The following is a 13,397-nucleotide window of genomic DNA, read 5'->3' on the forward strand; positions in this document are numbered from 1 at the left end:
TAAAGAGAAGCGAGAGCTGAAGGGACAACAACAGCTAAAGTGCTTGGCGAACATTGGCTGTGCAGATATCGGAATTGAAAATATTGGGAATTATTGCGTTTGCTCACTGCATTTCATCAACAGTAAGGCATTATTTGTGGTTTTTCTTGATTCCTTTGGTATCTAAAAAGTCTCAGAAGTGATAAATGTGTTTAAGATAAAAATCTGTCACAAATCTATTTAAAATAAAAATGAAACCTAATACTGAAATGAATATATTTGGAATAATGGGAGACGGGAATAAATTAAACATACCCCAAAATTCATTTTTTAATTATGGGTTAATAACAGCAAAAAAACTTATACTTAAATGTTGGAAAAATGCTACTATACCACCATTTAAAATGTGGTTCAGTAATATGTTGGACACAGCACACTTGGAAGAAATGAGACTCCTCGTAATAGACAAACAAGACCAATTCTTAACGAGTTGGTCTCCATTTATTGATTTCTTGGATTCATGTGGTGCAACAGTATCGTAAAAATTAAAAGTTTCAGGTATGGGTGAAAGATGATCAGGAATATTAAAAATCATCTCCTCCTGCTTCCCTTTCTTACATTTCTTTTCTTTACTATTTCTTTTTCCCTCTTTTTATTCACACACACTAGACTTTCCTCTATTCTTTACTATCTCTTTCCTTCTTACTTTTCTCTTTAAAAAAAAAGGAAGTTGTACAGATAATGTAATATGTTAACATAATTTTGGGAACCTGTAAAAAGGTATTGTACTTACTTCTAATAAATAAAATAAAAAAATAAAAAAAGTGATAAATCTGGCTGTAAATTTTGCTTCAGAGGCGTTTTCTTTTTGTATGTAAAAATCCACTTGAGAGAACCATGGGCGATTTTTAAATTTTACAGCCAGATTTATCACTTCTGAAACTTTTTAGATGCCAAAGGAATCAAGAAAAAACACAAATAATGCCTTAGTTGATGAAATGCAGTGAGCAAACGACCAATGTTCGCCAAGCACTCTGTCTGTTGTTGTCCCTTCAGCTCTCGCTTCTATCTACCATCATTTCTCCTCACTTTTGGAATTCTGAAGTAGGCTAAATGTCTCTCACGCTTATCCCGATTTCCATAATTATTTACAGCGCAAAAATTGACAATTTCGGCGGGTTTTAACGGGCCCGTTACATTGGAAACAATGGTAAGTGCCTACCTGCAGTTCATCGCGTGTACTCCAGTTGGCGTAGCGTAGCAACAGTACGGGTCATGGGTCGTGACCCGACTGCCGTGAAACCTCCCAATAGGAATGCCAGGGATGATGAGTAGGATATGATTCAAGTGTTTAAGAAAGAAGTGCAGATGCTGGAACAATCGAAGGTAGACAAAAATGCTGGAGAAACTCAGCGGGTGAGGCAGCATCTATAGAGCGAAGGAAATAGGTGACGTTTAGGGTCGAGACTGAGTCTGAAGAAGGGTCTCGACCCGAAACGTCACCGATTCCTTCACTCCGTAGATGCTGCCTCACCCGCTGAGTTTCTCCAGCATTTGTGTTCACATATGATTCAATTAATCACTTAGAGCATTTAGAAAGTAATTTGTAAAATACCTGCTCAAAAAATAATGGATTAATAATGAATTACGCGTTATGTTTTGGTTCCTGGACGCAAGATAAATGAAGTATAAAACCAGGACAGACACAAAAAGCTGGAGTAACTCAGCGGGACAGGCATCATCTCTGGGGAGAAGAAATGGGTGACGTTTCGGGTCGAGACCCTTCTTCAAACCAGGATTTCATTTTTCGTTTGGGGGGGGATGTTGAATGTTAATTTGCACGAACAGAGCATAGATTAATTTATTAATGTTTAAACGGCATCATTTAAACAAATAGCAAATATGCAATTGCACCTTTCAGAGTGGGAATGATTTTGGGGAAAAGTCTGCAGTTTTGCCGCAGGAATTAGATGGTGAAAGAAGGAGATCCTCCGCTTTGCAAGGCCGCCCGGAAGGTTTATAACCGGGCACTTTCAACGTGACCCCGGGTTCCTTGGCGGAATCATTTGGAAGTCGCAGAGAATGCCCGGCTAGAAGATAAAGCTGGGTTTACAACACATCGGCAAACCGGCGGAGTCAAGGCGGCGGCGGAGTAAAGGCGGAGAGCGGCAGCGGCGGAGCAAAGGCGGGGAGCCCGGGACCGGCGAGCGAGGGGGATGGCGGGCAACTTCTGGCAGAGCTCGCACTAGTGAGTGTTTACTTGATCCGAGCAGCGGCCTGGGAGGCCCGGCCACAAGGAGTGGGGTCACTGGTCCTCCCTCACACCGGCACAAAGAGGGGGTTCACTGATCATCCCTCACACCGCGAGAGGGTTCACTGGTCCTCACACCGGCATCAGGAGAAGGTTCACTAATCCTCTCTCACACCGGCACAAAGAGGGGGTTCACTGATCATCCCTCACACTGGCATCAGGAGAAGGTTCATTGATCTGATCCTCCATCACACCCGCATTCACTGACCCTTAGAGGGTCCACTAATCCTCCCTCACACCGGCACAGAGTGGGGGTTCACTAATACCCACACTGGCATCAGGAGAAGGTCCACTGATCCTCCCTCACACCGGCACAGAGTGCGGGTTCCTCCACACTAATACCCACACTGGCATCAGGAGAAGGTCCACTGATCCTCCAACACAGCGGAATGAGGAAAAGGCTCACTGATTGTCCCTCACAGCAGGAGAGGGTTCACTGATCATTCCTCACCCTGGCATTGGGGGGGGGGGGGGGTTCACTGATCCCCACGCTGGCACCAGGAGCGGGCTTCACTGGACCTGCACTGGCATTGGGAAGGGGTTCACTGCTCCCCCCCCTCACACTGGCATCGTGAGAAGGTTCACTGATACTGATCTCCCCCCACACCCCCACACACACACACACACCAGGAGAGGGTTCACTAATCCTCAAACCAGCACAAGGAGTGCTTCACTCATCATTAAACGTGGCCCATCTCACCCACCTGGCCTGGCCTGGGGACGAGGAGGTGCTACAGTGAGTGAACCCTACAACTGTACTGGGCATGAGGAGGGGGTTCGGAAGGGGAGTCCTACACCCAGCTTGGCTGAGACCTGGCTTGTTTATACACCTAGTTCATTCTCGCCCACCCAGTCTGGAGACAGAGAGGCCATGCATCTGTGCACAATGAAAGGGTCATTAACTCACACCTGGCCTTGGCTCATCCATTGTGGACACCACCATATTAACTCACCACGGCATTTTTGCCACCTGGATATTAGAAAGCCATTCACTGTATGGATCCCAACACAGTTTATACCATTTGCCCTGTCACTGAATTGTATTACAATATTAATACTCGGCACAATTCTGAATCAATGGTGTGATTACCCGATTAACTAAATGGTTTCCAGACTTGGTACCATCTTAGAAACAGAACTGCAGATGCTGGTTGATACCAAAGATAGACACAAAGTGCTGGAGTGGGTCAGGTGGCATCTCTGGGGAAAAGAAAGATGGGTGACGTTTCGGGTTGAGATCCTTTTCCCAAAATGTCACCCATCCTTTTTCTCCAGAGATGCTGCCTGACCCGCTGAGTTACTCCAGCATTTTGTGTCTGTCTTTTGTACCATCCTAATCCATCCTGTACTGCACTTTTGCTCCACCCTAATATTATTGTTGCAAAATGCTGATTCAATAATGGCCTTTCTGTATGTTTTGGTACCTTTAAAGTATTATTATATCGTGGAGAGTGGGATTAGGCTGGGTAGCTCCTTTTTGACTCCCACCAGCGCAATCATGTAAATGACCTTTTGTGTCATACATTTTCAATAATTCTAAGATGTGTATTGGACAATTACCATTGGAATCTTTTGGACTGTTTAAATCCAAAAAGGCTAACTGTGTAATTGGGCTTGGTTTTAGTAAAGTAATGAGTGCGCATGACAACAGTTGATTCTTGCCATAATTTGGGCTGTGATAGGGCATTTAGAAACTTCAAGACCTTTTTATAACATGCACAATTACATAATTATTCTGAAACTCAGTTTAATTTTGAAAATTAATATTATCTTACCTAAATTTTACAGTAGGGATCATATGGGTAATTGGTGGCATTATGGTCTTAATCTTGATATCAAGGCACAAAAACAATCGGTAAGAGCATCTTGAATGATCACAAAAATGCTGGAGAAACTCAGCGGGTGCAGCAGCATCTATGGAGCGAAGGAAATAGGTAACGTTTCGGGCCGAAACCCTTCTTCAGACTGATGCTGCTGCACCCGCTGAGTTTCTCCAGCATTTTTGTGTACCTTCGATTTTCCAGCATCTGCAGTTCCTTCTTGAACATCTTGAAGGATCTACTTTTCAGTGACCACATATTTGTTGTGCTTTATATTATCATAATTGGTATTACGCACTTATTTGGATCAAGGAGATAACTTGCAGTCATGCTTCTGGAGATATGCTTTGAAGTTAAAATATATTTTGTTGCCCCTCTGAATGTTGCTTCTGTATTTGTGTACTTGGTGATCATTTTCCATTGTTCTCTCGACACTGCATCAGTTCCTGTGGACTGGAGGGTAGCCAATGCAACCCCACTTTTTAAGAAAGGAGGGAGAGAGAAAACGGGGAATTATAGACCAGTTAGCCTTACATCATAGTGGGGAAGATGCTTGAGTCGATTATTAAAGATGTTATAGCAACGCATTTAGAAAGCAGTGACAGGATCAGTCAAAGTCAGCTTGGATTTATGAAGGGGAAATCTTACTTGACTAATCTTCTGGAATTTTTTGAGGATGTAACAAGTAGAATGGATAAGGGAGAGTGGATGTGGTGTATCTGGACTTTCAAAAAGCCTTTGACAAGGTCCCACACCAGAGATTAGTGTGCAAAATCAGAGCACATGGTATTGCGGTAAGGTATTGACATGGATAGAGAACTGGTTGGCAGACAGGAAGCAAAGAGTAGGAATTAACGGGTCCATTTCAGAATGGCAGGCAGTGACTAGTGGGGTGCCGCAAGGCTCTGCTGGGACCCAGTTAATTACAATGTATACATTAACGATGTAGACGAGGGAATTACATGTAACATCTCCAAGTTTGAGGATGACACAAAGCTGGGTGATAGTATGAGCTGCAAGGTGGATGCTATGAGGCTGCAGGGTGGTTGGGTGAGTGGGCAGAAGCATGGCAGATGCAATATAATGTAGATAAATGTGAGGTTATCCACTTTGGTGGCAAGAACATAAAGGCAGATTATTATATGAATGGTGTAGGAAAGAACTGCAGATGCTGGTTTAAATCGAAGGTAGAATCAAATCAAAATGCTGGCGAAACTCATTTTAACAGACAGCATCTCTGGAGAGAAGGAATGGATGTTGTTTCGGGTCGAGACCCTTCTTCAGAAGGGTCTCGACCTGAAACATCACCCATTCCTTCTCTCCAGAGATGGTGTCTGCCCCGCCTAGTTACCTCCAGCATTAACTGAATGGTGTCAGATTAAGAAAAGGGGAGCTGCAACGAGACCTGGGTGTGCTTGTACATCAGTCATGCAGGTACATCAGGCAGTGAAGAAAACTAATGGCATGTTGGCCTTCATTGCGAGAGGATTTGAGTTTAGGAGCAAGGAGGTTCTACTGTAGTTGTACAGGACCCTGGTGAGAGCACATCTGGAGTATTGTGTGCAATTTTGGTCTCCTAATTTGAGGAAGGACATTATTGCTATTGAGGGAGTGCAGCGTAGGTTCACAAGGTTAATTCCTGGGATGGCAGGACTGACATATGATGAAAGAATGGGACGACTGGGCTTGTATTCACTGGAATTTAGAAGGATGAGAGGAGATCTTATAGAAACATATACAATTCTTAATAGATTGGACAGGCTAGATGCGGAAAAAATGTTCCCAATGTTGGAGGAGTTCAGAACCAGGCGTCACAGTTTAAGAATGAGGGGTAGGCCATTTAGGACTGAGATGAGGAAAATATTTTCACGCAGAGTTGTGAATCTGTGGAACTCTCTGCCACAGAAGGCAGTGGAGGCCAATTCACTGGATGTTTTCAAGAGAGAGTTAGATTTAGCTCTTAGGGCTAAAGGAATCGGGGAATATGGGGAGAAAGCAGGAACGGGGTACAGATTTTAGATGATCAACCATGATAATATTGAATGGTGGTGCTGGCTCGAACGGCCAAATGGCCTACTCCTGTACCTATTTTACTATGTTCTATGTTTGTACAGAAGGTGAGAAAATCCTGATAGTCACTGTTTAAATCTAACAATGTGTCTGCGTGACGTTGTCTTTCCATTCCCACCACAGATGCTGCCTGATCCGCTGAGTTCCTCCCGCTCTTTGTCTTTAGCTCAAAATCTTGGCATCTGCAGTGACTTCAGTGGCTGTGGAAATATTGTTGTCAATGACTTCATAAGTGAGGTGTGGTGATGCAGGCGAGCTTTAAAGAGCTAGTTGTGAAATTTCTATGATTCCATATCACCATGAGACAAATAAAGGGTTGCATTTTTACAGTGCCTTACGTGGTCTTGGGGAATGTAGTTAATGAGATAAGGAGGCACGAATAGTTAAGAATGAGTACAAGTTATAACGATGCAAGGAAGATAGGAATCTGCTGGCCGTTGATCAGTACTACGGAGGAGGAGCCATCTTGGTGAACGGCTGCTAGCCAGCAGCCGTCCGTTTTAAATCCGTTTTTTTTATAGTTTTTAGTGAGTCCTGTTTTTTTGTTTGTAGGGGATATGGTCTTTTAATGTGGGGGGGTAGGTGTAACTTTATTTCTAGGTCCCTACCTGGTCGGTGTGGCAGCCTTTTCTCCGGGCTGCCCGTCGACTCGTTCTCGTGGCCTACCTGCGGGCTTGGAGCACCGTTTCCTGGCGGGGACAGCCCAGCACCTCGGCCTCGGCGGCGGCACAGCGTTGGAGCGCTGGAGCGGAGTGGAGCGGGCGATGCCTTGCCTGGGTCGCCGCGCTGGAGCTCTGGCGAGCTGGACCGCCGAGAGCAACATCTCCGGGCTGCGCGAGTGCGGAGAGGCGGCAGTGCGGAGAGGCGGCAGTGCGGAGAGGCGGCGCCAACTTTTTCATCGGGAGCCTGGGAGCTCCAAACCGGCGCGGCTTTGTCGGCTTCGGCAGCCGCGGGCTCCAACCAGGAAGCGGCCGTTCCAGGTGGCCCAGCCGCCGAAAGGACTCTCCCGACGCCGGGGCAAGACCACCCGGTGAGAACGGCCAGGGACATCGGGCCTCCGTTGAGGCAATTGCGGTGGCCTCAATAGGCCTGACTTTGGGGTGAACATGGGGTGGGGACTGGACATTGTGCCTTCCTCCACAGTGCTATCCACTGTGGGGGGATGATTTTTTTGTCTAATTGTAGTCCTGTAGGTCTGTGTCCAAGATGGCTGCCGTGAAGAGAGAGTGGACGCTGGCGCGCTTTGGCTGCCACTGCTCTCTCTTCACACTGTGTTTATGATTTTCTGTTTTTGGATTGAATTCTGTTTTTAATTTGTGTCTCTGTGATGTCTTTTTTACCTGTTCTATTCCGATTATATGTTTTTTTTCCGATTACTATGTAAGGTGTCCTTGAGATGTCTGAAAGGCGCCCATTAAATAAAATTTATTATTATTATTATTATTACTACAATAAAATAAAATGTTGTATTTACAAAGTCTGCTCCTGCCTTAGGATGTGCCAAAGTGCATTGCATTAATGAAACATTCTGGAAGTGTGTAAGATGTGGTGGCAAATTTGTGCCATTACTCTTCCAGAAAAAGCAACATGATAATTAATAGATAATATAATTTTGATAATGTTAATTGTCAGATAAATGTTGGCCAGGACGCTGGGGATTATTGTCCTTGCTGTTCTTCTAAATGGTGACATGGAATTTTTTATTTGTGTCCAGTTGGGAGAGCAGAAAGTTTAATGTCTCGCGCAAAATATCTCTTCTTTTATTTGACAGTGCATTCTTAAAACTGTCAGCCTAGGTAGGAGTGGAGATTGAACGCAGAAATTTCAGATTTGGACAAGAGTGATATTAATTGAACCCTGTGCCTCAGAGTTGGGAGAAGTTCTTGATCTTAAATAAAGTACAGAACACACAATGTTAATGTTGTAAAATTGATATTCTATCAGTTTAAGTTTTTAGCATTATGGAGTCGTAGAGCAGGGAAACAGATCCTTTAGCCCATAGATTTTATAATCGACCATCAAGCAGTCATTTGCAGAATTCCCATTTATTCTTCCAGCATTCGCATTTATTCCAGATTTATTAATGACATGCTCACTCGGGGCAATTACAGAGTTCTGCTAACTTATTAACCCAACATCTTAGGGATGTGGGAGGAAACCAGTGCTGTGGCAAGTAAGGTTTGCAGTCATAGGGAGAATGTGCACACTCCACATAGACAGCACTGGAAGTCAGAATTGATTCTGGGTCTCTAGATCTGTGAGCTGCACCACTCTCCCATATCAATTCACAATTAAATGTGTTTTCTGCCAGTGTTATTGCAACTGTCTCTACTTGTAAAGAAAATATGAAGTGAAAATCACTCAATTTATCTTTTGTAAATTAGTTTAAGGCAATTGCAGAAATAAAAGTAGAAAGCAGTGGAAACTTTCAGCATGTCAGTCAGCATATGTGGAAGGAGAAGCAGATAATATTTTGGGTTAAAGATCCTTCATCAGAATGCCCACAAATGCCTTACAGCCAGCCATTGGCTCTGATGAAGAGTGAACTGCTAAATGTTTCTAAATTCACAGATGCTGCCCGACCTGCTATTTTCAATCATTTATTATTTTTGATTCACTTTTACAGCATCTGCAGTTTTTTGATTTTTTCAACCTACAAAGGTTTAGCAGATGTACCGATTCTTCCACTGCCAATAAAATTACAAGTAAATTTTATTTTTTGTGCTGTGCAATACAATTTCACCTAGTTTGCTTGTTCTGTGTCAGCTTACAGTGGATTCTTGACAAGCAAGATGTGATGAAAGAGCGACAGAAAGACTTGAAATTTCTGGCTGAGGAAGAATATTGGAAATTGCAAATATTTTTTGCAAATGGTAATGCTGTTTATCAGTATTTTTAGCAATTATGAAAAATATATTATTTTCTTTGCAATGAAATTTACTTTGGTAAAACAGTGAACATTTTACCTTGTCTCATGTTTTCCAACCTTGGTCACAACCCCACTTTCTTGTTCTTTCACTACACCTCTCGCCTCCCTTTTAGTTCAAATGTTTGCCAGTCTCTGCGTTGAATATATTATATATATATTTTATTTACCTCGGCAGCTCTCGGTGATAGAGTATTCCAAAGACTCTCAATTCCCTCTGAGAAGAAATTCTTTCATCTCCATTGGAAATGGGTATCCCAATATTCTGAAACCTCACTCCCTTGCTTTACATAACGTCATCAGGGAAAGCAAACTTGGCATACAACCTGCCAACCTTTCTCGAATCTTACGTTTCAATAAGATCCCCTTGCATTCTTCTCCATTCCAAAGAGATAGGCCCCACTCAACTTTTCTTTATTCATTAAATAAATCATTCCAAAAAATCAATCTAATGTACGTGTCTCTAATGTAAGCATGTCCTTCCTTAAATATGGAGATCGTTGCTTGGGATATAATCTTGCCAATGCCCTGTAAAGTTGCATCAAAGCATCTTTTCTATTATACTTTTTGCTATAAAGCCCAGGGCTTTCCTATTTGTTTGTTGTACCTGTGCAACCTTTTGTGTTTTGTGCACTAGAATTTCCAGATCCCATTTTCCCTTCCATCTACTCCATCTGCATTTCACGCTGCCTCGGCAACGCCACTAGCATAATCAAGGACCAATCTCACCCCAGTCATTCCCTTTTCTCCCCTCCCAACAGGCAAGTGTTACATAAGATTGAAAATGCATACCTCCAGATTCAGGGACAGTTTCTTCCCAGCAGTTATCAGGCAACTGAACCAACCTATCACTAACTAGAGTGCAGTCATTACCTCTACCTGATTGGAAACCTTTGAGCAATCTTTAAACAAACTTTATCTTGCACTAATTCTCATAATTTCAAGATTAATATTTTTGGGTGAAAATGAATTTAAATTTAATACATTATGCAAATATCTAAAGGGCAGAGCAAACATTGTGAGTAAACATTTCTCCCTGATTTGTCAATAGTAATCCAAGCTCTCGGGGAACACCTCAAATTGAGGCAGCAGGTTATTGCAACTGCAACGGTCTACTTCAAAAGATTCTATGCCAGGTAAGATTACTTTTCCATTCAGTTTTATTTTATAGGATTCATTTGGTATAAAATAAGAAATGTAATAAAACAGGCTTGCATTTATTTTCTTGCTTTTCAATTAATGTATACCTACATCAAAAGCACAAGTTATGTTGGCGCTGCTGAATCTGATGTGGAACTCCACTTAAATGAAACTTAATGTTATAGGAGCAGATTTAGGACATTCGACCCATAACGTCCATTCCGCAATTCAATCATTGCTGATCTATCTTTCCCTCTCAACCCAATTCTTCTGCCTTCTCCCCATAACCCCTGACACCCTTACTAATCAACTTGCTTCTCATTGCCTCTCTTTGTTGTAGTGGGTGCTGTGTATCAATATTTACTCAGTGTTATTCATCCACAATGTCCATTATGCACATTGATAGTCATTGCCTCATGTTTGAAATTTGTGTCAAGTAGATGATTATAGTTTTATTGGGCATATTGCCTGATCTTACCAATTGATTGAAAACACTTATGAACCATTGTATTATTGTTGCATTCTGTAAAAGGTTTTGTTATACTTATGAAAAAGTATTCCACTAATTTTAAATTATGATCTTTGTTTTAACTTACAATGATCATCATTTATTTTATAGTTATCTCCAAACCTGATATAATTGTTCCTGGGTAAACGTTTGAACATCACCTCAAAAGCTATGTGACTTCAGGCCATTTCCAAACACCTCAACCAATGAAATAGTAGTTACTGTTGTGATATGTAGTCCCCATTGTACAGACAAGGTTTAAAACAAAATAAATAAATGACCAAACTTGTTTTGGCATTCTTTTATTCTCTTTTAAATGGGTTGGGGAGATCAGAATATCTTATTTTGAATATCTTACTTGAAAATACTATGTTTTTGTCATTTATAGAAGCTACATCAACAGTGTTGATTTATCCATTAAAGCACATTAAATAACTTTGGTATATTTTGAGTAAAATTTTACTGATATATTTTTATCTTGTTAGGTACTCGCTGAAGAGTATAGATCCAGTATTGATGGCTCCAACCTGTGTATTTTTAGCGTCAAAAGTAGAGGTATCTCAATTATTATTATCATTAAATAAATATTAACCAAGTTTTGGTTTATCAATATTCATTATCATTTGAATTACTAGTTGTAGAATGATTTATTGAGTAGACTATACTTCGTTGGGAGTTTTTTGCAGATACCTTTTTACTATTCCTTTTGTAGCATGTGAGTTAAAAATGTTAGGGTATCATAAAATACATATTTGTAACATCACGAAAACGGCAATAGCCAATGTGTATTCGCAATGTGAAGCGCGCAAGGATAACAAGATATTTCATATTTAACAGTGCCATCCAGGATTGTCAGAGAGGTAAGATGAGTATTATGGGGACAGGATTATAAGTTACTAAGTTCCCAGCATCACACGGGAGGGCTGGTCCCCCAAGGAATTATTCCACCTCTCCACCAATTCCAATTGGGGGGGGGGGGGGGGGGGGCGGGCTTTCTGGAGCGCTAATATGGGTGTTGTGGACTGAAGGGACTGGTTTCCAGAGGGCTAGTATGGACATTGTGGGCTGAATGGATTCTTGGCCTGGCGGCTCAGTCACTCAAGCCTGTTGTGCTGGCAGCTCACTCACTCATGGCTGGTGGGCTGGCAGTTGACTCGCGGCTATTCCTTCAAATACCATTTGAAGCAGGGTGCAAGGCCACCAAATTCAAGTGCTGTTTCTTACCATTTCATGCAGGGTGCAAGGCCAATAAAGACAGCGAGTTGTGACCTCTCCCTCCTCCATCTTGCAGAGACTGAGCCACGCCCACACTTCTGGGTTTTATAGTACCTACCCCCTTCCCACCAGAAGGGGCGTGGCCTTCATGGTGTGATTGACAGGAGAGAGAATCTCAACATTTTTTAAACACTAATAACTCTTTTATTTTTAATCGATGGGAAAAATCCTCGGCACCTGATGAGCGGAGGGGGACTCTGAGTAAGATGGCCAAAAATCACAGCCGTACGTGGTAGCGTTTTTCCTAAAATCAATATAAAGCGCAAACAGGAAGTGGTCAAGATTATACTTTCAATTATATAGAAGGCAAGGCAACTTTAATTAGGCAAGGCAACTTTAATTAGGCAAGGCAACTTTAGCATTTCGAAACCAAAGGCAACACAGCTTTGGCATTTCCAAACCAAAGACAACACAGCTTTAGCATTTCAAAACCAAAGGCAACACAGCTTTAGCATTTCAAAACCAAAGGCAACACAGCTTGAGCATTTCCAAATCAAAGGCAACACAGCTTTAGCATTTCCAAACCAAAGGCAACACAGCTTTAGCATTTCCAAACCAAAGGCAAAACAGCTTTAGCATTTCCTAACTATATTTTCAAACCACATTAAGGGCACTGACAGGTCAGTAAAAACGCTCACAGTTTAGTAGACATGTGTTCAGTGTTATTCACAGCTCAGACTGAGAGACGTGACCCTCTCGCTACCCAATCTTGCAGAGACTGACAGGCACTCAACACTTCCGTTTTTTATAGTCCCTCCGGAAGGGGCATGGCATTCTGGAGAGAGAATCTCAACATTTTTTAAACACTAATAACTTTTATTTTTTATCGATGGGAAAAATCCTCTTGTCCTGCGCAGCGGAGGGGGACTCTGAGTAAGATGGCCAAAAATCACAGCCGTAAGGTGCAGCGTTTTTTCTAAAATCAATATACAGAACCACAGGAAGTGGTCAAGATCAGAGTTTTAGTAATATAGATATTGAGGAGCATTTGGGAGGATCTCAAACAAAGCTACAGTTGTCATGTATTGCTTGGTGGCTTTATTTTAAACCAAAAAAAGTAGGCTTTTATCCCCCAGGTATTTCAAACATAAGTGCTTTCCTAACATAATGTCATGGGCGGCAAATTGACGCAACAGTAGAGTTGCTGACTTGTAGCGCTAGAGACCTGGGTTCGATCCTGACTATGGGTTTTGTCTGTATGGAGTTCTCTTTGTAACTGAGTATGTTTTCCCCAGGTGCTCCGGTTTCCTCTCACATTTCAAAGACATGTGGGTTTGTTGGTTGACTTGGCTTCTGTTAATTGTCTCTAGTGTTAGGGATAGAACTAGTGTACGGGTGATCACCGGTCGGCGCAGACTCGCTTGTACA

The 13,397-nt window shown here is 42.2% G+C and overlaps 1 protein-coding gene across 1 annotated transcript in view; it reads left to right on the forward strand.

Moving 5' to 3' along the window:
• The first annotated feature begins 1,917 nt into the window (after window positions 1–1,917).
• The window catches only part of ccnc (cyclin C), a 28,583-nt gene continuing 17,103 nt past the window's right edge, over window positions 1,918–13,397 (forward strand). Inside the window, exons 1-4 of the mRNA XM_033021029.1 lie at window positions 1,918–2,227; window positions 8,947–9,053; window positions 10,158–10,242; window positions 11,240–11,309. Coding sequence (XP_032876920.1) covers window positions 2,196–2,227; window positions 8,947–9,053; window positions 10,158–10,242; window positions 11,240–11,309 — 294 coding nt within the window. The 5' untranslated portion in view covers window positions 1,918–2,195. The remainder of the gene's footprint in view (window positions 2,228–8,946; window positions 9,054–10,157; window positions 10,243–11,239; window positions 11,310–13,397) is intronic.

Source organism: Amblyraja radiata, chromosome 5 (genome assembly GCF_010909765.2).
Source record: "Amblyraja radiata isolate CabotCenter1 chromosome 5, sAmbRad1.1.pri, whole genome shotgun sequence".
Classification (NCBI taxonomy): domain Eukaryota; kingdom Metazoa; phylum Chordata; class Chondrichthyes; order Rajiformes; family Rajidae; genus Amblyraja; species Amblyraja radiata.